The sequence below is a fragment of the Symsagittifera roscoffensis genome, chromosome 4 (assembly GCF_963678635.1).
Source record: "Symsagittifera roscoffensis chromosome 4, txSymRosc1.1, whole genome shotgun sequence".
Classification (NCBI taxonomy): Eukaryota; Metazoa; Xenacoelomorpha; order Acoela; family Convolutidae; genus Symsagittifera; species Symsagittifera roscoffensis.
The window spans coordinates 38,316,015-38,341,462 of record NC_087065.1 but is presented as its reverse complement, the minus strand read 5'-3'; the positions used below and the strand labels follow the sequence as shown (position 1 = coordinate 38,341,462).

Here is a 25,448-nt window from a genome sequence, read left to right as displayed (position 1 = left end):
TGCTTTCGAAATTCTGTCAAAAAAGTCGAAAAAACATGTTTTTTTGACCTTTCTCAAATTTTTATAATAAATGATCCTTTTGTTGTTAGCCGCCAGATAAGATCTCTCAAAACCTCGAAGACTCCAATAAACAGACTGATGAGATTTTTTAAAAAATTTTTCAAAATTTGAATTTTTTGATTTTTTTTGAACTTTTCAGATGAAAAATTATTCTAAGTATCGCCATTTGAAGAAGAAAAAAGGTTAAAGTTCAAAATTTTCTTTCTTTTCTGGAGTTTTTTTTTCTTCCAGGCGTGTTATCACGCTGAAAATGGCTCATTGAGACTATCTGTATAGCTTGTTTAGGTTCCAGTTTCTCAAGTTGGCTCAAAGGTGCCTTAAGTGGAGGCGACAAGGAAAAATAGCCAAAATGAAAACTTCATAAAATCTACAATTTTCAACATTTTTTGGTAATTTAAAATGCTATACCCACTAAGTTGGGTACGGTGAATCGTAATATGCAATTAACTTTTACTTTTTTTCAATTTTTAAAATTACAATTTTTTGATTTTTTAAAAAAAACATAATTTTTAAATTTTTCTCTTTTTTAAAACATTTTACATCATATTGATGTTTTTTCTGCCAAAGTGTTATAAACGGCTAGAACAGGAATCTTCATTACTTAGGAACAGTGGGTGGTGCGAGGAAAACTTAAAAAAAAACTGATTCATTTCTCCCGATTTACAAAAGAAAAAAAGGAAAAAAACTGTTTTTAAATTCATTTGAAAACTTACAATTTTTCTCATCATTATCCCTTACTAGTTTCAACAACCGCATTTGTAATCGCCTAAAATCAGTTGTTCTTGGAAGCATTGATGGATAAAATAAATTTTTTAAAAATTAATACAGCTTCTCATGAGGAAGTGAAAACAAGCATTAGAGAAAAAAAAATTGTGAAAAATTAAGAACAACTATCCGTTAACCTGGATCGAGGTAGGATGCTCACTCGGTCCCTCTGGGACCTGTAGAGGGAGCAGCCGTAACCGTAAAATCTACGCTTAAAATCTGAAATCAGCCTGATCTGAATTATGATTTGAGCGGAGATCAAATAAGTTTTTGATGTTGCGTTCTTATTTTGAACAATTTTTTTCTTTCCATTTTCTACATTTTCTATTTTACTTTTGCCAACATCAGTCTCATTGCAAGCCCGGTATTGGCAAAAATTTGATTGTTTTACACTTTGAAATCTTTGCGTTTTTTGGTGGTAGTTTAAAATAAAGTTTAGCAGAACTTTTTAAATAAGTTTTTTTTCACCTGGCAAAATTAATTGAGCATTGGCATTTGAGCCCGATGGGCGCATTGCGAATGGGAATGCGTAGAAGTCCACGTATTTGCTTGAGCACATGATGTCGATGCATGACCATGCTTGCTTTTGGTTTCAGAAAATACCAAAAACAAAATTAAGTCACGTGACCTTGAGGGTGCTAGGTGGCCGCGTTCCAGCATTACAAAATTTTTTGAGGTGGGGTAGGGGCCCCCACCGGTACAAGTAATATCCCTCAAATGGACTATAGAGAAATTTTGCAAAAAAGTCGATTCTCGAAATTGTCAGGTTAGATTGGTCTAATTTTTTGCATGCGGCCCTAAAATGGCAAACGAATAGGGGTTTCCTTTTGTGACTTTTTGACCCAACAATTTTTAACAGGTGTTTGGGCTAATTTGGGCATTTTGCCCAATTTGGGAAAAGTTTTTATTTTGCTGAATTCTCAAAAATAAATAAAAATTTTGATATACTTATGAAAATACGTCTAAATTGATCTCAGCAGTCCTATCTAACGCACTAATCATCATGGTGGTGAAGGTTTTTGAATCTGAGAAAATTGATTTTTTTGACTTTTTTTTACCCATTTTTGACTACTCTTTCAAAATAAAAGCTTTTAACGAAAAAACTTGAAAACAATTTGCTATATTAATTTAATTGAGCTTAAAGGGCATTGCTCTGGCTTTCTTAGGTAAAATGAAAAGTTTCAGCTAAAAATTGGCACTTTTTCAAAACAATCATTTTTTTCAAAAAAATTTTAAATTTTTGTTTTTTTACAATTTTTTGTTCAGAAATAGTTTAAAAACGATTTTTGAGTCAGAGTCAATTTTTTGTTTCCAACCTAATGTACTTTATGTGGGAGTATTGTTTGTACTAATTTTAGGCCCTCATTTTTGTTTTAAGCCAAGATATTGCTTTCGGAATTCTGTCAAAAAAATCGAAAAAACATGTTTTTTTTACCTTTCTCGAAATTTCAAAATAAGTGATCCACTTGTTGTTAGCCGCCAGATAAAGTCTCCCAAAACCTCGAAGACTCCAATAAACAGACTGATGAGATTTTTTTAAAATTTTTTCAAAATTTGAATTTTTTGATTTTTTTTCAACTTTTCAGCTGAAAAATAATTCTAAGTAACGCCATTTGAATAAGAAAAAAGGTTAAAAATCAAAATTTTCATTCTTTTCTAGAGTTTTTTTTCTTCCAGGCGTGTTATCAAGCTGAAAATGGCTCATTCAGACTATCTGTGTAGCTTGTTTATGTTCCAGTTTCTCAAGTTGGCTCAAAGGTGCCTTAAGTGGAGGCGACAAGGAAAAATAGCCAAAATGAAAACTTCATAAAATCTGCAATTTTCAACGTTTTTTGGTAATTTAAAATGCTACACCCAGTAAATTGGGTACGCTGAATCGTAATAGGCAATTAATTTTCACTTTTTTTCAATTTTGAAAATTACAATTTTTTTTTCTAAAAAAACATAATTTTTAAATTTTTCTCTTTTTTAGAACATTTTACATCATATTGATGTTTTTTCTGCCAAATTGTTATTAACGGCTAGAACATGAATCTTCATTATTTAATAACAGTGGGTGGTGCGAGGAAAACTTAAAAAACTGATTCATTTCTCCCGGTTTACAAAAGAAAAAAAGAAAAAAACTGTTTTTAAATTCATTTGAAAACTTGCAATTTTTCTCATCATTATCCCTTACTACTTTTCACCAACCGCATTTGTAACCGCCTAACATCAGTTATTCTTGGAAGCATTGATTATTTAAATCAGTTTTTCTAAAAATTTATACAGCTTCTCATGAGGAAGTGAAAACAAGCATTAGTGAAAAAAAAATTGTGAAAAACTAAAAACAACTATCCGTTATCCTGGATCGAGGTAGGATGCTCACTCGGTCCCTCTGGGACCTCTAGAGAGAGCAGCCGTAATTGTAAACCCTACGCTTAAAATCTGAAATCAGCCTGATCGGAATTATGACATTAGCGGAGATCAAATAAATTTCAGTTGTTGCGTTCTTTTTTTGAACAATTTTTTTCTTTCCATTTCCTTCATTTTCCATTTTATTTTTGCCGAAACCAGTCTCTCTGCATGCCCGGTATTAGCAAAAACTTGATTGTTTCACACTTTGAAAACTTTGCGTTTTTTGGTGGTAGTTTAACTTAAAATTCATCAGAATTTTTCTTTAAAAAATTTTCACCTGGCAAAATTAATTGGGCATTGGCATTTGCGCCCGAAGGGCGCATTGCGAATGGGAATGCGTAGAAGTCCACGTATTTGCTTGAGCACATGATGTCGATGCATGACCACGCTCTCTTTTGTTTTCAGAAAATACCAAAAACAAAAATCCAACACGTGACCTTGAGGGTGCTAGGTTTCATTATATGAGCTGTTCAATTTTTTGACAACTACCCACATGGTGTGTCTGCAGCTCAAAATAGTTAGGATGGAACCGCTTTTAAAAAATTGACTCAGTGAATTCAAAAGAAAACAAGACTGCTCGTATCAAGGCGAAGCCCTGAATGTTCTGACTGCCCTTTAAGGTTTATGGAGCAGTAATAACATTAAAAAATTCAATGAAATAAAACAAAATGGAGTTTTTTTTTAGATTTAAAATTTTTTATGAAAATCATCCCCCCACACGCCATATTAAATACAAAAGGATAGATTTCGCTCCTTGTAACAAATTCTGGCTTCTTTTAACGATTTCTAAGACGGATTAACTCTCCGCTTACGCGTTAATAGCGCGAAATATATCGCGCGTTAATTGTCTCAAATTGACCAAAATGGCAATCTTTAAACTCCCGTAACTTTACGAAAAATGATCACAGGTGAAATATTTTTTCAAATTTGAGCTCAGGACAACAATATTTTTCGAATGATAAAAAAATTCCGTCAAAAATGGCTAGTTAAAAAGTCGAAATTTGTCTGAAGAAAAAAAAAACCACCCCGAGCACAAATATTCCGTTACTTTCGTATCGAAAGTCGGCACAACAAGACTGCTCGTATCAGGGCAAGCAGTCCTAAATGTTCGGACCGTTTTTTAAGGTCTATGAAGCAGTGTTCGCTTTTTAAAAAAATGATGATGTTTTCAATAAAAAAAGAAAAAAATTACAAAAGTTTAAGTTTTTTTTTAAATTATCCCCCCACACGCCATATAAAGTACGATTAAGTAGAACTTGCTCCTAGTAACGTAAAAATGATGACAAATAGCCTGCTTCACCCAATTCGGAACGTTTCAATTAGGGATTAAATATCCGCTTACGCGTTAATAGCGCGAAATATTTCGCGCGTTAGTTTACCGAAATTTACCAAAATGGCAATTTTTAAACCCCATAACTTTATGAAAAAAAATCACGAGTAGAATATCTTTTCAAATTTGACCTCAAGGCAACAATACCTTTTGGATGGTATAGAAAAAAAAATGTGTCAAAAGTTTTAAAAAGTCCAAATTTGTCTGAAAAAAATCCACCCCGAATATTATTCCGTCTCTTTCGTTACAAAATAGTTTTTGAAATGCAATTCCTTATGCCTGATTAGCCCGGATCTGAAAAATGCGGCATGTAAGTGATTAACAAGTCCGGCTCAAATGAATTGCTGTAAATTCAGTTATAGAAACAGTTGTTACTAGCCGCAAGGTATACAGTGTCATAATTAATTTATCCGGACAATAAGAATCGATAAAAAAATTTAAATGCATATTTTCTTTTATGGGTAGAAACTAGACCAAAATCAAAATCAAACTGGATCAAAAATATGCAAAATTAAATCAAATTTTGTGTGGTGCACTTTCATATTAGCGAACTTTGACAAAACAGCCATTCAAAGTTTTTTCGAAATAGTCAATTACTTCGATAGATAATTGGACGTCACAATTTGCAAATTTCGGTACTGACAAATTCAGACTAATTCATAGACATATCTTACTAGCCTTGGAAATTCAGTGATTTATATAGTACGATTTAGTTAAGCCAAAACACTTAAAAATACCGGTGAGGAAAACCAGACTACAAACGAAAACATTGTTTTTTCTCTGGTCGCTCATTTTTTTTGAACGGCAAAATTGATAGTTGGATTGCAATTGGCTGAAAAAAGTTGCTGCATCTGCTTGAAAAAGGTGAGAATCAATTTAAAATATTCCAGCTGATTAAGGATCAACATTTTGTCAGTTGGCAATTTTTAAGTATCGTTTTGAGAATACCGTAAAAATTGTTTACGATTAAAACATTTGAAGAGACGCAAATTTTGACGTGAAACTGCTCAAAATTAGTGTTCCAATACTTGAAGAAACGAATAAAAAGTTGCATTTGATTTTCATAGAAAATTCCAGATAACCCAATTGTGATTCGTATAGCAGTGTATCAAAAAACAGCTGAGAATTTTGCTGAATAGACTAAAGTAATCTCAAGACCTCCAACTTATAAAATTGAATAGAATTTAGTTTTATACGTTCTGTAAAAATTTTCTGAAGTTTAGACCCTACTTTTCTATTTAAAAAAAAAAACTAGTTGTAGAAAAAAATAGAAACATCAATGAAATTTGTTTGTCATTCCCAGTTCAAGTTGAAATAACTATTAGCGGAAATTACTCTCATGCGTCCTCCGTGATCGCCTAAAAATGTTCATACCAAAGCGGCTTGATAAATTAATGTTTGGTGCTGAAAGATTTGCAGGCCAGGCCTTATTGTTCCGACTTTTGTGTTTTTTTTCTTCTGTCAATTTTCGCCGATCGAAATAATAGTTTTCAACACGAATTTTTTATGCCTCATTGAAGATATCGACCTCTTGTTTGGATTCCAACTGATTTTGGAATTACAATGTCAAAAATTAAGTGTTAAATTATGAGTCGCATTATGGAAAAATTATGAACAATTAGTTTGCCTCATTTCAAATCCAATTTTTTTCTCAGTGCCTAATCATGTTTGAGCTCTCAGCAAAATATATAATATAATATATACACATACACATATTTCTATATATATTCAAAGCTCGCATAATTTAGATCAGAGCATGACCAAATTGGGAACTTCGACAAGAGATGTTTGCAATAAAAGTATCTTTTCAAATTTAAAATCAAGGGTCAATATTTTTTGTGTAATGAAAAAAATTTTGTTGAGACTGTTATATTGATCAAAAATGGTCTGAATATGCTATGAATAATCATCTTATGCATGCTTACGTTTTACTTAATTCGAAAGGTAAACGACAATTTAATGTCAAAATCATTGCTTTTCCCAAACGAAATAAGGCAGTGCTATAAGAGGGATAATTCAATTCAGTATAAACATTTTTGATGCCAAGATCTTCATAGACCGCAATAAAAATGTGCCTCTGACGGAGTTTCTTTTCAAAAATTTAAGCGCTCAGAGAACATTGCGAGGTCATTGCGCGTGCAGTGAGGTATTAGAATTGCTTTTTTGTTTTATTAGAAATGAGTATTCAAAAATTAATTAATATCAATTCATCTTAATGCATGAAATAAAAAATTTTGTTTTGAAGCAAACCATTATTAAAAACTACACTTGCATGTTCAAATGAGGATTTAAAATGCATCAAATCTTTCGAATCAAATTTTTTGCGCAGACAATTGCTTTCAAAATTACTTGAGCAGGTACTGTGCTGCTTAACAATTTAAAAATTGATTTTCGTGCTCTCTAATTGTTCCTCTCTAATGAATATTTGTGCTCGGGGTGGGTTTTTTCCTTCAGACATATTTCGACTTTTTAACTAGCCATTTTTGACGGAATTTTTTATAGCATTCGAAAGCTATTGTTGTCCTGAGCTTAAATTTGAAAAGATATTTCACCTGTGATCATTTTTCGTAAAGTTATGAGGGTTTAAAGATTGCCATTTTGGCCATTTTGACTAATTTGGGACAATTAAAGCGCGATGAAATTCGCGCTATTAACGCGTAAGCGGAGATTTAATCCGTCTTAAAAATTGTTCAGAATTGGTTGAAAGAAGCTTATTTGCATAACTGATTTGTTACAAGGAGCTAAATCTATTGTTTTGTACTTTATATGGCGTGTGGGGGGATGATTTTCATAGTAAATTTTTCAAAATTTAGAAAAGTTTTTCATTTTATTTTATTTCATTCAGTTTTTTTATGTTGTTTATGTTATTACTGCTCCATAAACGTTAAAAAGCAGTCAGAACTTTCAGGGCTTCGCCCTGATACGAGCAGTCTTGTTAATTTTTATTTTCAAAAACTTTGAAATAGTGACTTAGTGAATTCTTGATTTTGATTGAAACCAAACCTGATTAAGTTTACAAAAACGCAATTGAGTTAAAGTTCGCTAGACCGTTGAATGATGCGAATTTTCAACCAATCAGAATGCAGGATGTTGGAGAGAAATTGAAATAAATCAAGTTGAGGAAATATTTGACCGCGTTTATCGCCGCTTACGCGTTAATAGCTCGAAATTTATCACGCGTTAATTATCCCTTCATGGCAAAATTGGCAATCTTTAAACCCCAATAACTTTACAGAAATTAATCACAGGTAAAGTATCTTTTCCATTTTGACCTCAGTACAAAAAAACTTTTCGAAGAAAATAAAAATTTCAGTCAAAAATGGCTATTTGTACATAAATTATTAAATTTGTCTTTTATTTGACGACCTCTTTTTTGTCGACCTCTTTTTTTCAGATCGACCAAATTGTTTTTCCGAGCTCTTCCATAGCACAACAGAGACCCTGTTTCTAGGCATTTTTGGCGTTTTTAGGCAGTTTTTTGAAAATTTCGAACAAATAATCGCGTTTTTTCAGCGCTCGCTCTCCCCTCAAAATTAGTATATATTGGCGCCTAAAAAATTTAATTGTCCGTCGCTAGAAATGGATTTCTCAAACTAGTACAAAGGAGGGAACCTTTGGGTCGGCAGGGGGCCGAATTCCTGAAAAGAGGCGTCCGTAATTTTTGGACAACATCAGAGTGTATAAGTTTGAGTCGTACGAAATTACCACGACCAATTAGCAAGCCTCAATTCAATTTAGAACGATTTTGTTGAGCAAGATAATTCGCCACGCATAGATTATTCGCGTTACACTCTCAGCATTGTGAAAAAACTCATCAAAGCGCGCATAATTGAATTCAGAACATGGCCAATTTGGCAACTTTCAAACCCCCAGAACTTTGCACAAAACAATTGGAGGTAAAATAACTTTTTGAATTTGAACTCAGAAATTCGTTATCTTCAATGGGGTATAAAAACTGTTTGTTGAAAACTATTGTTTCGATTGGTGAAAATTGACCAAATAAAAAAACCACACCGATTATAAATATTCCGTTTTCTTCGAAAGTCGGAACAATAAAAAACATTAAAAAAATTCTTTTTTTTGTTAGATAGCGCCCCACCACAATGTCAAGTACAAAAAGAAAAACTTATCACACTTTTGTACTGAACATTTGCCTCAACTGATTTTGCCGCACTTGTTACAGTTTTTGGATTTTTTGAATATTTTATAAGTTTGGATCTTTTTTCACCCCAGTAGCCATAATGTAATAGCAACCGCGATTAATTTGAAACGTGCAGAGAAATAAAATGATCAGTAAGCTTGCTACAACTGAATTTGGAACAATGCTGAGTGCTGATTAGTTTTCATTGCTTAAAAACTTTGCGTTTAAGTCTTCATCATCCTTACTAAGTTCTTAAAAACCTTAAATAAGTCCCGATCAGTGACAATTGATATTTTCAAACTCTATAATTTTGCCAAAAACGTAATGCAAGAAAATTTTCGATTTTTAATTGAAATCAGGGAATAAATATTTTTATTTGGAAACCTTTATTTAGTTGGGAAGAAATGAAACCTTTGATTTTGATTGCCGAAATTGGACTTGAATAAACCGCAAGAAACATACCCATTCTGTTACTTTCTTTGAAATTTTGAACAATGAACAAAACAAAAGAAGGAAGAGCTTTAAGGTGTTTTTGTTTTAGCTGAAAAGTTTCTCGCAGCACACATTCACTAACTTATGGCAGAAGATGAATGGTTGAAGTGAAATGAAACCTGATTTGTTTGGAGTTTTAGCGTCTAAATTACAACAAGTTTTCCTTTTTCTTTTGTTATTGCCCGTTTTTATCTCACTTTTTTCTGGTTTTCTCCGAGACACAGAAGCAAAATAGCAAATTGAATGACAGCGCAGGCTGTTATATACAGCTGTTTTTGAACATGTTGACTTTCTAATGAAAGCACGAGTTGCCAGATAAAAAAATGGGCCGTATCATTAATCGATATAATTTTTTATTTGGAAAATGATTTGAAATATCGCTCGCTGAAGAATTAATTAATTTTGCCCGTAGAAAATAATTACAGCAAATAATATTTTATTGATCCTTTTGATTTTTTTAAGTTAAAATTATGAAAAAGATTTTACTTGCGACTATCTTTTTGTAAATTGATGGGGGTTTTATTTGAAGCAAACAAGGTACTCCTAATAATCAACTAACCGATCTAAAATATATCCCTTTGTATTTACATAACGCGTGAATGATAAGATGAAAGAAAAAATTGAAGAAAAAAAAATGTTTTCATAATAATGAAATTTTTTCATTTGATACGAAAATCTTTTTTCGATATTTAAACCCGCGCTTTTCATTGCAAATAAAATTAATACGCAGGCTCAAATGTGCCTATAGTGTTGTGCAGTCTATAGTGATATCTGTATACTGTATGATTTGAACCTCTAAATTGACAAGTAAAGCTTGTGAATTGAACCTTCTAACACCTTTTCGAAATCAATATAATGTTTTGTATTATTTTGACCAGTGACAATATAGTGAAAATGCCTTTTGAACCAATTAAGGGCAAAATTTTCCGTAAAAGTCATGATATAAAACGAATTTTATGGGAGTTGAGGATATTTGTCACAAAAATGGATAAAACGTGCATCAAAGGTTGAAACAAAGCTGGAAGAGTTTTAGATGGCGTAAATATGAATAGAAAATATACCCGTCCCATATTGAAAAAAAAACACATGTTGCAAGCTACAACGTTTCACGAAACCTTTCATTTTCTCTTTTCTGGTATTTTTTGATAAATTTAACCAATTTTTTGAAATTCGTTGGTAACAGTTATCGAGACCTTATTTTATTTTGGCAAAAAATGTTTTCTGTAGTTCTGCAATAGCTCGATAAGATAAAATGCGCGACTGCAAATTGCCTTGAAATTTTAAAAAACAGATCTGGTATGAGTGCGACAAAGGGGTCAGTGTGAAGCCCAGTAGGGGGATAGGGTCCCGTATAACACTAATTATGGACAAACACAGCAGCTCAGTAGACAAAATACTATGAAATGGCCGTTCAAAAACGTAAATTAACCAAGTTGATACCATACCTCGTGTTAAATTCAACATAGTTACTTAGTTCATGATTTATTAACGAAAAGTTGAAATGAAAACACATCAGGGTATCTGTATTTTTTTAATTAAGGAACCCCGCTAATTTTAAGCTCACCTCGCCCACAATTGCACGACAGATCTGCCCTTCTAATAACAAAATTATGGTTTTTTCAGGTCTTACTTGACTTCGGTGCTGTTACATATTATAGTCCAAATTCCGTTGTCTCTAAAGCGGATACCATTGCCTACCGATTCTCCAGTCTGTCTCTTTTGCTCATCACAATCTCCCAGCAACAAAGTTTAAGTCCTGAATTTGTTATCATTGTGAATTGCAAGTGATGAATTTATATATCTACAAGATAACTATCCAATTCAGTCTGACCGAATTGAACTATCGCGTACGAAATGTTTATTTATAAATTCGCACCTTAATCAATATCAACATGAGGTCATAACGACCCAAAAGCTGTTTTAAGCTCCATATCAAAATTCGAGTGTGCTATCATGACAACTCTCCTGAGATTTCCTCGAAGATTCAAATTATTTTACATTGTGCTTATTTTTCACTTTATTTGCTTCTCGTGCCTTCTTGTTCACATTTTGAGCCCCGAAGCTCTCGTGTCGGAAGTTAGTTCTCCGAATCGGTACAACTTCGATGTAAAATGGGCCGAGAGCGAGATTCAAGTTAGAGCTAACGACTCATCAACGTCTCATTTATTTCACATCGGAGCCAACGACACACCATCAGCATATATGAAGGTAAACAATTTTGGCTGGTAATTAAAACAACATCATAGAAAGTTTTGGGACATCATGTTCCGAATTTTGAAGAACGTGATGAGAAGTTTGTGCTAGGTTTGGTTCTTTTCTTCACACAAACTTTGAAGTTTTTAACTAACCTATTTTGTAAGAAGTTTATAAATTTTAAACTTTATACATAAGTTAGGAGTTCATACAAAGGTAACGTGTATGAGAAAATCTATAAAAAAACATATCTGGTTTAGAAAATTGGAACTCCATGTATTTTCTCGTTTTTTGTCCTGTTTTCAATATTAATTTGTTATTTTGGCTTATTGGAACCAGATATAACTCATCTGGTGCGACCAAAAGTCTCGAACAGACCTTAACTAACCTAGATTTAGAAAAAATTAGATTAGAATTAGACAATTACAAGATTTTAAAAATGTTATATGACAAAAACTTAGTAGATATGTCTCTACGACTCAATAGATCAGATTCAATATTCCGAACAATACTAGAACTACCCGGTATTGGAAGAAGACCTCGAAAAAGTTACGACAAACGACTAGGAAGAAACCTACCAATCGATTTCATGATTGTACGACAAAAACAATATCAAACTTTTATAATTAAAATATTTCCAGCAGTAAATTTAAATTTTAATTTACTGACATAAAATTTTGAAGAATCAATAACCTCTCAAGGCGCTAAACCTAATAACTATACAAAAACGACCGATAAAAACAACACTAGTCTTTTTCCTTAAATCAGCTGTAAATTAAATAACATCTTGAAAAACATTCATTAAATAAAAAAAAACACAAAAATTAGTTAGTATAAACCATAAATTGTTAGTATATATAAATCATCTCTTCATCCCAGCTTTATCACCTAAAACATAACAGCAATTCTCAAAAACTAACAATCATCAAAACTAAAAACTTAATCTTTTTAACTTAACCTTTGATCAATAAACTATCAAGGCTTATCCTTGTTTTCACTTAAACTAATTTCATTTAATTTAAGAGATCATCAAGGTTTCGCTTGGATCTTTAAATTAAATTGAACTATCTAAATTTCTGATCATTAAGGCTTATCCTTGGATCAAATAGAACAATTTTGTTCTACCCCTCCCGATTTAAATTAGTGTTTAACGACCTCAAACGTCGATTCACTACCCAACCCTTATTAAAAGACCCAGAATTAACAGAAATTTTTTCAAATAGCTAACCATTCTAATTAGGTTCAAAAGCGAAGAACTTCGGTTACTCATCCTTCACCTCATCCCCTTCCTCTTGAACGACCCAGGCTAAAACACTTAAACTTAGTAAGTCATAAAATGGTACCTAACGAACTACTTGCGTTCTAATTATACCTGAACCTTGTGGATCGATTTACTATTCTCCAACCCTTGATTACAAATCACAACCCCTAAGTAAGATTAGGTAAGTCTATCTTAACTTAGAATTATTCACGAGAAAGTAAAAAATCTTTCCCACGAAGCGATATATGCTTTTCTCTCCAACCCATCAAATACGACCCAAATTAAGCTAACCACAAAAAATTGTATGAATTAACAGTTTAAGACATTAGAATTCATTAACCCCAAAATTGCATCCATCATCCTAAACCTTATGTCGAGAGACAATTTAGGAAACAAACAAACAATTATATTACACAACTGTTTAATTAACGAAAAAAGATACGACCTCGTAATCACACCGCACAGAAAAACAATAGGATACATAAGAACAAAAAGACAAACACTAAGAAAAAAAATTATTAACAAACAAATACAAATCATTAGAAAACGATTTTCACAACAAAGAAACGCAGTCTCAGAATCAGAAACAAGCGCAATACAAGAACTTAAAAGACAATTTAACAGACTCAGTAAACAAAAACCATCAAATTGACGATCAAATTTGTTTTTCTGACTCAGAAACCACGTCAGCAGCATCAATAAAAGGAAAACGTAGATAAAAATTTTTTACACAAACAAACCAATACGTTTGTACAATTGGAATCAACCAATAAGACACCTTGAAAATTACACGCTAACAGTGATACAAAACAAAAATGTTTCGAAATGAAGAAAACCTAGAAGATTCAGTACTCCCATCTTTAATACATTCTTTAACTGAAGCTCGAGGACAGGTACAATTTTGCCAAAATTTAATCGCAAATCTATTCGAAAAAGGAGATAGTTCTTGCACAAAAGAATTTCCCGATGTAAAAATAAAAAGACAACTTCTTGACCGCTATCTCAAAGGCATATGTAGTCTCACATCACAATATGGAATCTACGCAATAGAAATCAGATCACCAAGCGCATTTCATGACAAATATCTCATTCAAACTGATGACAATACAACTTTTTCTACAGTACATAAGAAGCATACAACATCAAACTCACAAAGAGCAAACTCAATAATCACAAACGATGCATTTTCACTTATCTGTAGCTATTTATCTATGTTAGAACTGAAATGACCTCAAAGCGATTCACCAACTCAAACGTCTCGACGTATAACCGTTCGACAAGAAATACATATATTTTCAAAGTTTTTAAACGCAATCCGTGAAGATCTAACTAGTAATGACATAACACAGCGTGTTAAACACGATTTACAACAAAAAAACTTAGCATGGTTCATAATCGATTAGTTTAATCATAATATTGATTTTATTGCACCAGCAAGAAAAAGTTTTAGAACACAAAATACAGATGACGAAACCAAATTTTCGGAACAAACAGATTATGTTTGGGACCCTGAATGGTCTCATGAATCATTTATTAATATACCAACAGATATTTCAAGTCAAGCAATTAGCACAATCTCTATTCACAAAGATTATGTTAAAGTATATCCACTTATAATTGACACAACACCTTTGAACTATAAATCATTCTTCCCGGAAAGAACAGGAACTAATAGTTTAAACTCTACTTTTATAGATCAAGACAACCTAAATGGAACAAGAAATCTTACACAACAAGATATACAAACTCCATCACATTTCGTAAATGAAACAATAGTTGAAACAATAACAACAACAGAAGCACAACGAAGTATTTCACCTATTCAACCCAATTTTACAACTCCAAAACTAAAAAACCCAGTTACAACAAGAAATTTTACAATCCACATTAAAATCCTCTGTTGCTAAAAAATATTCACAAATGGGTTACCCAACGTTTCGAGCAGTAACAAAACTAGCATATAAACAGAACGTCACATAGAAATAATTTCGCAGAACATAATTATAGTTATGTAAATAGATCAAAAACAACAAAACATTCTAATATGAATACTCAGAACTACTCATATTCACAAAGTCAATATTTACCACAACCAACTTCAAACTCAGTAAATTTCAATGATCAACCACGATCCTCACAAGAACAAAGTGAAAATCACCTATTTTTTCAACAAAATAAAATAATAAAAAGAGATACCATACTAGAAATCAACACCCTCATTATACAACTAATTATTTTCCATCTTATGATGAAGAATACTATAATCAAACTCATGAAAAATTTTATTCAAGCCGAAGACAGTATTGATCAACCAGATATTTTTGAACCATGCCCACGAGATGGACAAATACTACAACTTAGAAATAATCCAAGATCTTACAATAATAATTTTCAACCACAAAACCTAGTCAAAACACAATCTTACCAACCAACTAAAATGCATAACGAAATCCCACTGCCATATTATTTACCACAACATGAAATAAAAAAAAGTCAACTTACAAACTTTTCTCAAATGCCAAATGCCGCGGAATCACTGCAAATGACTATGAATCCATACCTAATGGGTGGATCATCAATATCATCGAATATAACACTAATGGTATTTACAGGCACAGGTCCTAAATACTTTGTAGAAGATAACCTAAATGCAGTCACAGCAATTTTAACTTTAAACATAGGACCTGAACCAGTAAATACGCCGCTTCATCAAAATTGGATACATAGACGCACAGCCTTAATCCAAACCGCACTTGACGGCGCAGCCCAAAAATGGTTTTCAGTTTAACCTATAGAAATAAAATCAGATTGGAAAAGATTCACACAAGAATTCTCAAAAATATTTGATTCTGAAAGAAACAAACAACATCAAAGATTTTTATGCAATGAAATGCGTAGACTACCAAATAAAACAATTAAACAACTTGCAGTAAGAATTGAAACACTAGTCCGAAAAGCATACTCACTCAATAACCATGATTATAAAAATACAAAGATGACAGAAATCTTGATGATCTCTCTAACACCTCAATTGCGAAAACTAGCAATAAAAAAGAGAGCATCACATCCTTCCTCAATCCGAGAACCAGATTTACATTTAAGTAAACTAGTAGCTAAATACGAACAAACAGAAATCACTATGAAACTAGAAGAAACAGAAATTCTAAAGCTACAATATGTCAATAACATCCAAACCACTAATTCACAAATAAACAATATTCACAATTCCTATACAGAATTATCTGAAAAAATCACTGAAATCTTAAACATCTATGAGAAAACCCCAAATTTTAAAGGTAAACCATCATTCAAAAAATGGTGCAATTATTGCCAAAGATATGGACACAGCATTGCCGAATGAAGACAAAACAACGAGTCAATCAAAATAAACCACAAATATATAGAGAACCAAATAAATCATTTCATCAGTTCAAAATTTACCCAACAAAAACATTCATAGTGAAAATAGTTTCGGAAAACCACTTCCAAATAACTCAAATTACTCTAGACAACAATCACCTTACAATCCGAATTATCGAGGACGATCACCAAATCAAAAAAATTCACGACATTTCTCGCAAAACAGATATAGTTGATCAAACAGTCGAAATAGTCAGTATCGAAATAACTAATCAAGATCAAATTCAAACCAACCTGAATTTTCTATCAATGCCAGTTCTCAGTCAAATTCTAGAAAAACATATTTTTTAAATGATCGATCTAGAAACTCTTCATACAATAGAAATAGAAATAATTCCAACGATAGGAATAGAAACTATTAAATTGATCGAAATCATAGATATCAAAATAATAGATCATGCGATTATTCTAACAACAGATAAAACTATCAAAGATCAAAATATAATAACTATCAAAAAAGATTACGCAATAGTTCCCAAAACAGAAAATCAAGTTATAACAACAGACAAAAAAACTACTCTCAATCACCACATACGAATAACACAGGTTATCAAAATTCGCAGCAAAATTATAGAAGTAGTACACCTAAACATCAAAGGCAAATCAGTCAAGTACAAACAACTGAAGAAACTCAACCAGACCCCCTGGTATTGATAATAACGGAAGTACAAAATTGCAATTAAATCACATCAATTGCGAATCTACAGACAGTGAAAGTGACACAGAGAATGCAATTTCAATTAACATGATACATGTTGAAAATGACTACGAACCAATTATAAACGCACAACCAATACATTCACATATGTATCAAAATCATGACCAATTTCTCTTACATTAATATACAAGACCTATAAGCAGTAACAAAAAATAGAAAAAAAAGTAGAAGAATTCACAGAAGAAAAACCCACAGAATGTTCAAGCACAAATAACATTTACCAAAATATACCTAAAGAAACGCAATTACTAAAAATTTTTTTTGGCTAATTCCACTCTTTTTAGAAAGTCCAAAATGTAAAGAACTTTAAACACCAGACCTTGAAATTGAGTTTTGAATAGATTCCGGAGCGGAATCAAACATCATCAACATCCCCACTTGGAATGAAAAATAAAAATTTTACATCCAGAATTAATACTCTTAAAAACAACAAGCAGGCTAGCAACAGCACAAGGATCAACCGTAACAAATTATGAAAAACTTCAACTTTTCCTTGTTCCCACTCGAACAACGGAACAGAAAAAAAACTTATGAGCAAACCATTTAAACAAACCTTCCACATCACAGATATAAAACATAATATCATTCGAATACCATTTATTACTAAATATATACCAACTATAAATATCTTAAACAGCAGAATTCATATGAAAGATAAATAAACAAGAATGAAAAACACAGCTTTAACATTTTTTCAAGGAACCACCATTTTTCTCCAAATTTTACCCTATATAAAATCAGGAACGGAACTACCTGAAACCACTAGCTGATTATATTTATAACTTTTCAATCAAACAAGTTCACCAATACGATAAGGAGCAAAATAAACAACATCTCTATATGTCTGACGTTGAATTCCGACCAATTATACATGAAAGAATCAAAATCAGACATGATTTCTTTACATGTATATAACAATTCTCCATTTAAATTAACCCTACATCTAGGACTCTTAGGTTATTGTAAAACTAACGCAACAATTTTTCCCACAAAAGAAGTAGCGTATAGAGTAAATAATTTTTTACAACTATTAGATATATGTCAATCAACAATTCTTGACGAAGAATTATCGATTAATACTATAAAAAGTAATGAAAAACGAAACACAGAATATTTCACAAAAACACCTTACCTTAAACCAACATTTCAAATATCAAAATACACAGAAGAACAACAAAAATTCTTAACGATGTTCAACTTCCAACACTCTCAGATAACCCAAAAAAAATTTGAACGTTTAGCTGATCTACTATTGAAATACCCAAAAGTTTACGCAACATCTAAATTTGATGTTGGAAAAGTAAATTCACCACTATATTTACCTCTAAAATCTGATGCAGTTTTCAAAAAGCAACGAGCAAGTAAAGTCCCAATTCACCTACAAGACAAAGTTAACCGATTACTTGACATACTAGAACAATATGAAATCATTTCTCCAGTAAATAAAGAAGAGCACCTGAAATGTAACACATTTATAAACCCCGTTATCATCTTAGCAAAAGGAGAATCATTAAAAAAAAATCTAGATGCAAGATACCTCAATTCACTCATTGATGAATCTAAATGTAATCGGCCTATTGAACCAATTCAAGTAATTCTCACAAAATTAAACGGTAAATATTTCACAACAGCAGATATGAATAGTGCATATGTTCAAATGCCGTTAGACAAACAATCACGACGACTAACACATTGCGTTATTGGAAATCAGCAATATGAATTCAATAGATTATCTATGGAATTTGCATAGGACCAGCAGCATTCTCAGCATTCATGAGTAAAATTTTCCGACTACTCATACTCAATAAAAATGCAATCACATATTTAGACGATGTTTTTATGCAATCACAAACAAAAGACAAAATGTTCATTGCCTTGGAAAAATTTCATCAGATGTTACTACCATTCAAAAACATGAGAGCAGCCCCGTAAAAATCACATTTTTTTCTAACACGTGTAAAATTTCTCGGACATATTATAGAAAAAAAAACACTATAACTCCATTAAAACCTCGCATAGATGCAATCCAAAAATTTTAACCACCGTCCATTAAAAAGAAGCTACAGTAATTTCTTGGAATGTTAAACTTCTAAAGTGAATAAGTATATAAAATGCAGTTATACTTAAGACCATTCTGCAACATTCTTAGACAACAGAATAATTTTGAATGGACAACAGAACATCAAACACGATTTGAAGAAATCAAAACTCTTCTCACTGAAGAAATATCAAATACTATTCTAGATCTAGACCAACCATTTTATGCCATGTGCGACACCTCTAACTTTGGCATCGGCGCAGCCTTATTACAACCTCACAATGGAACAAATAAATTGAACCTCATTTCAGCAAACTCTAGACTATTCACACAAGTTGAACTTAGAATCTCTACTCTTATGACAGAATGCACATCCATAATGTATACACTTACAGAATATGAGTTTTTAATACTTGGATCAGAACATCCAACAGTTTTATTTACAGATCATAAACCAATAATTTTCCTTTTTTTACATAAATCAAACCCAACTCATAGAATTTATAGATTTCAACTAACTTCAAGGAAGTTTCCAAACTTACATATATTTTGGACAGCAGGAAAAAACCTCGCATTACCCGATACTTTAAGTAAAAATAGACCACCTGAATTGTTAACTAGGAAGACAACAGTCGAAATACCACAAAATATCAAGTGTTTCCTTGCAAAAGATGAAACTTCAGAAAAATTACAATGCAAATATGCAGTAAAAACGGACATAGACCAATCACAAATTAATAATCTACTACATTTTCCACTTTATTTAGATTGTCAAAACAATCTTTACGAAGTAGATCTACTAGGAAAGTCTACATTTAAACCGATACCATACTCATCATGGATTAAAAACATCACACAGCAAAAACCAATCAAACAAAAATCATAGAAAACAGATATATTCCCTTTAATAGAAAAAAAACCTAACTGATGACATAAATTTATCACGCCCACCAAACAATGACTCAAAATATACAATTAATCATATCTTTAACCTCCATGACCCTCTAGATACAATACCTCTATCAAAAATAGAAAATGAAAACATTTTTCTCCCAATAACAGAAAAAAAAACACTCGATTTAATACGGAAACATCAAAATCTTGACGCCTCATTGGACAATTGAAATCTTGGCACAAACATAAAACCAAACCAATTAAAGCCGATATCACCATTCTAAGAAATATTAATACGGAAACAGCAAAATCTTGACCACTCATTGGACAATTGAAATCTTGGCACAAACATAAAACCAAACCAATTAAAGCCGATATCACCATTCTAAGAAATAAAACCTTTCTTAGATATCTCAGAAAAATTAATAATACCTCTATCAACGAAAATACAGATATTTTAGAATACCAAACAACTGATCTCAAAGTGCCCTGTCTATCTTTAAGTATGATGCTTATAGCTTTTCATACTTTCCACTCATTACACACTAAAGGACACTCAGAATCAGAGACAACATATTCAAATTTCATAAAAAATTTTTACTTTCCAAATGCACCAATTTGGATAAAAGTATTATGCAATGATTGCATAACATGTCAATTTAACAAACCATACCCAAACCAAAAACAAATTACAGAAACACAAGATTTTAAAGGACAAAGTATATTCTTCAATCACAGAATTTCATTTGATACAAAAAAGGACGAATATCATCATCCTCAGAAGGAAAATCAATTATAATGGTCATAGTCGACGCATTTACACACTACGTAGCTGTTAATCCAGTACCCCATTGTAATTTTTGTTACGCATATACAACACTTTATGAACACTGGATAGCGAAATTTGGATTACCCGAAATCCTTGTTACAGATAATGGCACTGAATTTATAAACAACGAAATCATTACACTATGCCACTTATATAATATTAAACACAAACCACTTACATCTCATGCACCTTGGACAAATGGATTAGTCGAAGGCATGAAACGTTAATTACAAGAATATCTTTGATCTATTAATAACGGAAATGGCACACGAAATACTGAATGTTCAACAGATGTAAAACTATTCCCATTATCTTATATTTCACAAATCACAACTTTATGACTGTCACCCTATGAAATGGTTTTCAATCAAAAACCACGAAAACCGATAATGTTCACTGCAATTTATTCAAAAAAAGAACACAAGCTTTTTGTCAACCCACTAAAGAATCAATATGTTACAATCTACCACTACATACCCACGATGAAAATCACTTTCATCATCCACGAATTTTAAAATTAGCTTCCGGTACACACAAAAATTGGATTTTAAACAGAGATAAAAAACACAATGAAATTCATCAAAAAGTAACAAAAAATTTTTAGAAAGACAAAATAATAATTTCCAAATTAATTCTCGATTCACACAAGCTACAAATTTAAAAATCGGAACGTACGTTTTAATTCCAATTTTTACAGCACAAAAAGAAAATTCTAAGAAATTATAACCACTCCGAAAAGGACCATATCAAGTAATTGATAAACCCACTGATGTAACACACAAACTTATAGATCTAAACATAAAAGAAATTATTCAACACCGAAACAATCTTTTACCTTATTATACGAAAGAGTACGCTCTCCGCGAACTGACTCAATTATTCTCCTTTAAAGGACTCAAAATTATTCAAAATAACTCCGATCAAAAACAAAATCAAAGCACTGATATGAACTCCGTCCAAAAAACATTAGAAAGAGATAACAAGGAACTTAACAAACAAACATCTAAAAATTTAGATATTGAAAGGATAACACAAACAGATAGAAAAAATTGAAAATTAGAAGAAAAAATCTACCACAAGCTCGAAAAGAAAAATCTCCCCAAAGACAGTCATCGCAACTTTGAAATCAGCCACGAAAAGATTATAAAACATTCATTCCACAATCCAAAATATTATAGAAAGTTGAAATTCAGGAACCACTTTGAAATTAATTAACATTTACCCCTCTTGAAAGATCTTTTCATAACCCGTAATTTTTCTCAAAATTCATGCTGAAAAGCACTTTAACAAACTAGTTCAAACTCAACCAATAAGAACCTTTCCGAATCATCGCCTCATTTTTGACACGACTTCTTTAGCCGACAAACAATCACCTTCAGGCGAATCTCTAACTATAACTAAAAGACCTCTAGGTCAGAAATAAGCAAACCGCTACAAATTGTTACGTGAAATAAACAAAGTCTCAATATTACAACCTTCCCCTATCAAGTAGAACAAAGATCAACAATAATGTCCCAACTTAGACCTCAGAACCCCCTCAAGCAAAAAATGTTAAATTAGCCTGAAGAAGAAAATGGACTTGATCATTTAGCCCAAAGTACGAATATCTCTTAGATACTTCCAATCATCTGAGAAAAAATAACCAAACTAGGAAAACCCTTAAGAGCCCCCAAATCTTTCCTTCAACAAAAATTGCCGAAAAACAACCCACTTAACAAAAAACCAATAAATAATCCGACCACACTCGATCGAATTTAGCCTCGAAAAATAAAAAATGATTCGACGGACGACTCATTTTTTCAAATAAATTTTTCACGAACAGTCAGCCATTTTCAAAATATTCTTTCAAACTTTTTTTCAATCCTTTCAATTTTTTTCAAACTTTGTATAAACATAATATCCAATACCCTAGATTTATTCATCCACATCCTGATAATTTTCTGCTACTTTTTCATCATTTTTATTCCCTAGGTCAAACCCACGTTAATTTTTTCAAACTTCTTGACCATCTCCTCAGGTGCGATATTTCAGTAACTATCTAAATGTTCCAACATCTATCAGTAGAACAGATGATTTTCTTCTTTTTATAAAATTTCTCACATTTCTGACCTCCCTCATAATGACAAAACGCAGTGTATAAAAAAGGCTATCATAACCTTTGCATTAGTAACGATACTTTTAATCCTTTTCATCGAAGAATTTTACAATAAACATAAAATTTCTTCAAAATGAATAATTTTTTCAAAATTTTTCCAAAATTGCTAATCAACAACCCCCACAACAGTCCCCACCAACAACATCCCAAGAATCTCCAATAACACCATCAAATAGTCAAAAAAATAACCCCCAATCAGCAACATGCGTCTAATTTCAAAACAATTCATACAAATTTGAAGAAAGACACGCACGATTGTCAGAACCACTAGAACCAGTAATTCGCCAAGCACCTCTAATAGAAAGCATTATACGAACAAGTGTATATTATATACCCCCTTCTCCAACAAGATCTTAATAGAGCAAGACACCAAAGTCCAAGCCAAAACACGCTCGAAATAAACAGACGAATTATACATCCAAGACAAAATATAAATTTGCAAACCCCCAGAATTCAGTTCAACAAACCTCATTCACCAATAACAAATCCTATAGACGTCTCCAGTAGTACAATTCAAAGTACTGCCCAGACCCCATCACAACAAAGCACATAAAACATCCCATCAGATTACTTAGGTTCCTTAGAAGATAATCCTTTTAATCCCCCAGCTACTACAGAACAATTCCCATATTGGATGACCCAAGCTTTTACACAAAGTGAACCAAATTTAGTGAACAATCCAATAGACATTCCATCTGACACAATTTTGTCACTTCCAGAAAAACTTTCACTCCCTTCAACCCCTTCCTTAATTAAAATCTCACAAACACCACTTCCTCGAAATTTTCCAACGAATCTACACGCTAGATTTAGAGAAAATTCCACCAATAACATAAACCTAGGATTAGACTGGAATACATTCGTAGCATCCCCTCCATTATTTGGTCAACTTGACGAAAGTAGCAGATTACTCAACTGGGCACTAAACAGATTACAATACCGACAAGATATCCACAAATATATACAAGAAGATAACATAAAAATACTTAAACAGGATAATCTGACACTAAAATTTGAAAATACAGTAAGACTAAACAATATAATTCAACATCCTTTACCCCTAGCACCCAATTATAATAGCTCAATCTTTACCTCCCCCATTTATAACCACAGAAATCATCTACAAATACGATAGATACACAAAAAAGACAATTGGATATAAAACTTTTTATAATCCATACTCAGGACTATCATACACATGTATCTTCTAAAGATACTAATTTTCCAGACCCTTTTATTTCTTAATTTCTCAAAACCCGATCACAACAATCCTTCCCCCCTCCCCCCCCCCCCCCCCCCCTCCCCCGAACAGAACCCCAGGATTTACTAGTCACACACTATGACTGTGAACAAAATGAACAAAAAACATTATATAACAATGCAATAAATCAAGTCACTCAATGCGAATCCGAACCACAATCAGTAGAAACTACAAACATAATAGCTACACCTTACTGAAAAGCACGAGCTACAACCTTAACAGGATATAAATTCACAGCAACATTTTCCGAAAAGAAAGTACATTGTTCTCAAGTCTCAAACGGAAATAAAGATAGACTAGATCATGAATCTTTCTACCAAAGTAATATCGAAAGACTTCTACATCTCAGCCCTGACAATTGTAAAAACGAACTTGAACGATTAAAAATTACATCAAACAAAGGCACAACCAGAAAATTGGTAAACTTTCAATTTTTTCCAGACTCTGCACATCAAGCCGAACTTGAAAGATAGCAAGGTCATATAAAATTAGACGACAAATGCCAATTCCATCTCCATGATAAAAATTGGATAGCACACATTGGAATAAACAACCCCACAAATTGTAAAGCAGACACTAAAAATAAAGGATACCAAGAAATAATGTTTTTTGATTGGAAAATACAACTTGAGAAAGTACAATTAACACGAGATTTAAAAGATGACACTATAAGTTATCAAGGGATCAGACTCCCTTGCAAAAATGACGTAGGATACTGCGATCCGACTACACGAACACAAGCAACAATTGTTCGGTTTCCCGAAGACACATGTACCACAATTCAAGTAGCAAAAACACACGCTAGAATGATAAAATTTCTTCAAAAATATTTTATTGAATCAACCCCTTATGAAGACGTGAATCCGGATCAAATCAGACAAAGTAATTATAAATTTAGTAACTTTCATAATATAGAAAATAAATTGACTCGTTTCCAAATTTACCCAGAAACGGAACATGCAAGTAAATACAACAAACCACTTTATTAAAGGCAATATTCAGAAATTCTTGTCGAATACGAGCAATGTTTCGACATGAATACAGGAAAATTAATTATACATCCCCATGCAACACATTACTCAACCATTGACAAAAATTCATATATCCCAGTAAACCTCCTAAAAAACACAGGAAACATTGGTGAAAAATAAAATCGTAAGACAAAGACAGTACACGTTTACAAGAACTATCACTAATGAACAACGCTCATTTTGGTGCAATTCACTATGACATACACCTAGATATGAAATTAGATTATACAATAAGTTGAATTTTTCAAGAAATGTTGTTAACAGAACTTGAAACACTACATCAATTATGCGAACTTGAAAGCACACAATTTCTACAATCACTTGCACTAGCAGTACTCAAAATCCCTTATGCAGGATATTTATTATCTGGTAACAGATCAAATTTTGTTGACTACGAAGTAAAGATACTATGGTACTACACTTGTACCAAAAAACTATTCCCTTTATTTGTTTTTGAAGACAAAAG

At 32.2% G+C, this 25,448-nt stretch overlaps 1 protein-coding gene across 6 annotated transcripts in view; it reads left to right on the top strand.

Annotated features, from left to right (window-relative positions):
* The window catches only part of LOC134844126 (beta-1,3-galactosyltransferase 5-like), a 207,975-nt gene that overhangs the window by 168,438 nt on the left and 14,089 nt on the right, over positions 1-25,448 (top strand). For 5 of the 6 annotated variants that reach the window (XM_063860640.1, XM_063860637.1, XM_063860639.1 and 2 more), the window contains one exon: positions 10,806-11,390. In XM_063860640.1, coding sequence (XP_063716710.1) covers positions 11,136-11,390 — 255 coding nt within the window. In that variant the 5' untranslated portion in view covers positions 10,806-11,135. Of the gene's footprint in view, positions 1-7,691; positions 7,798-10,805; positions 11,391-25,448 lie in introns of those variants that run through there. The other variant, XM_063860641.1, reaches the window with a different exon arrangement.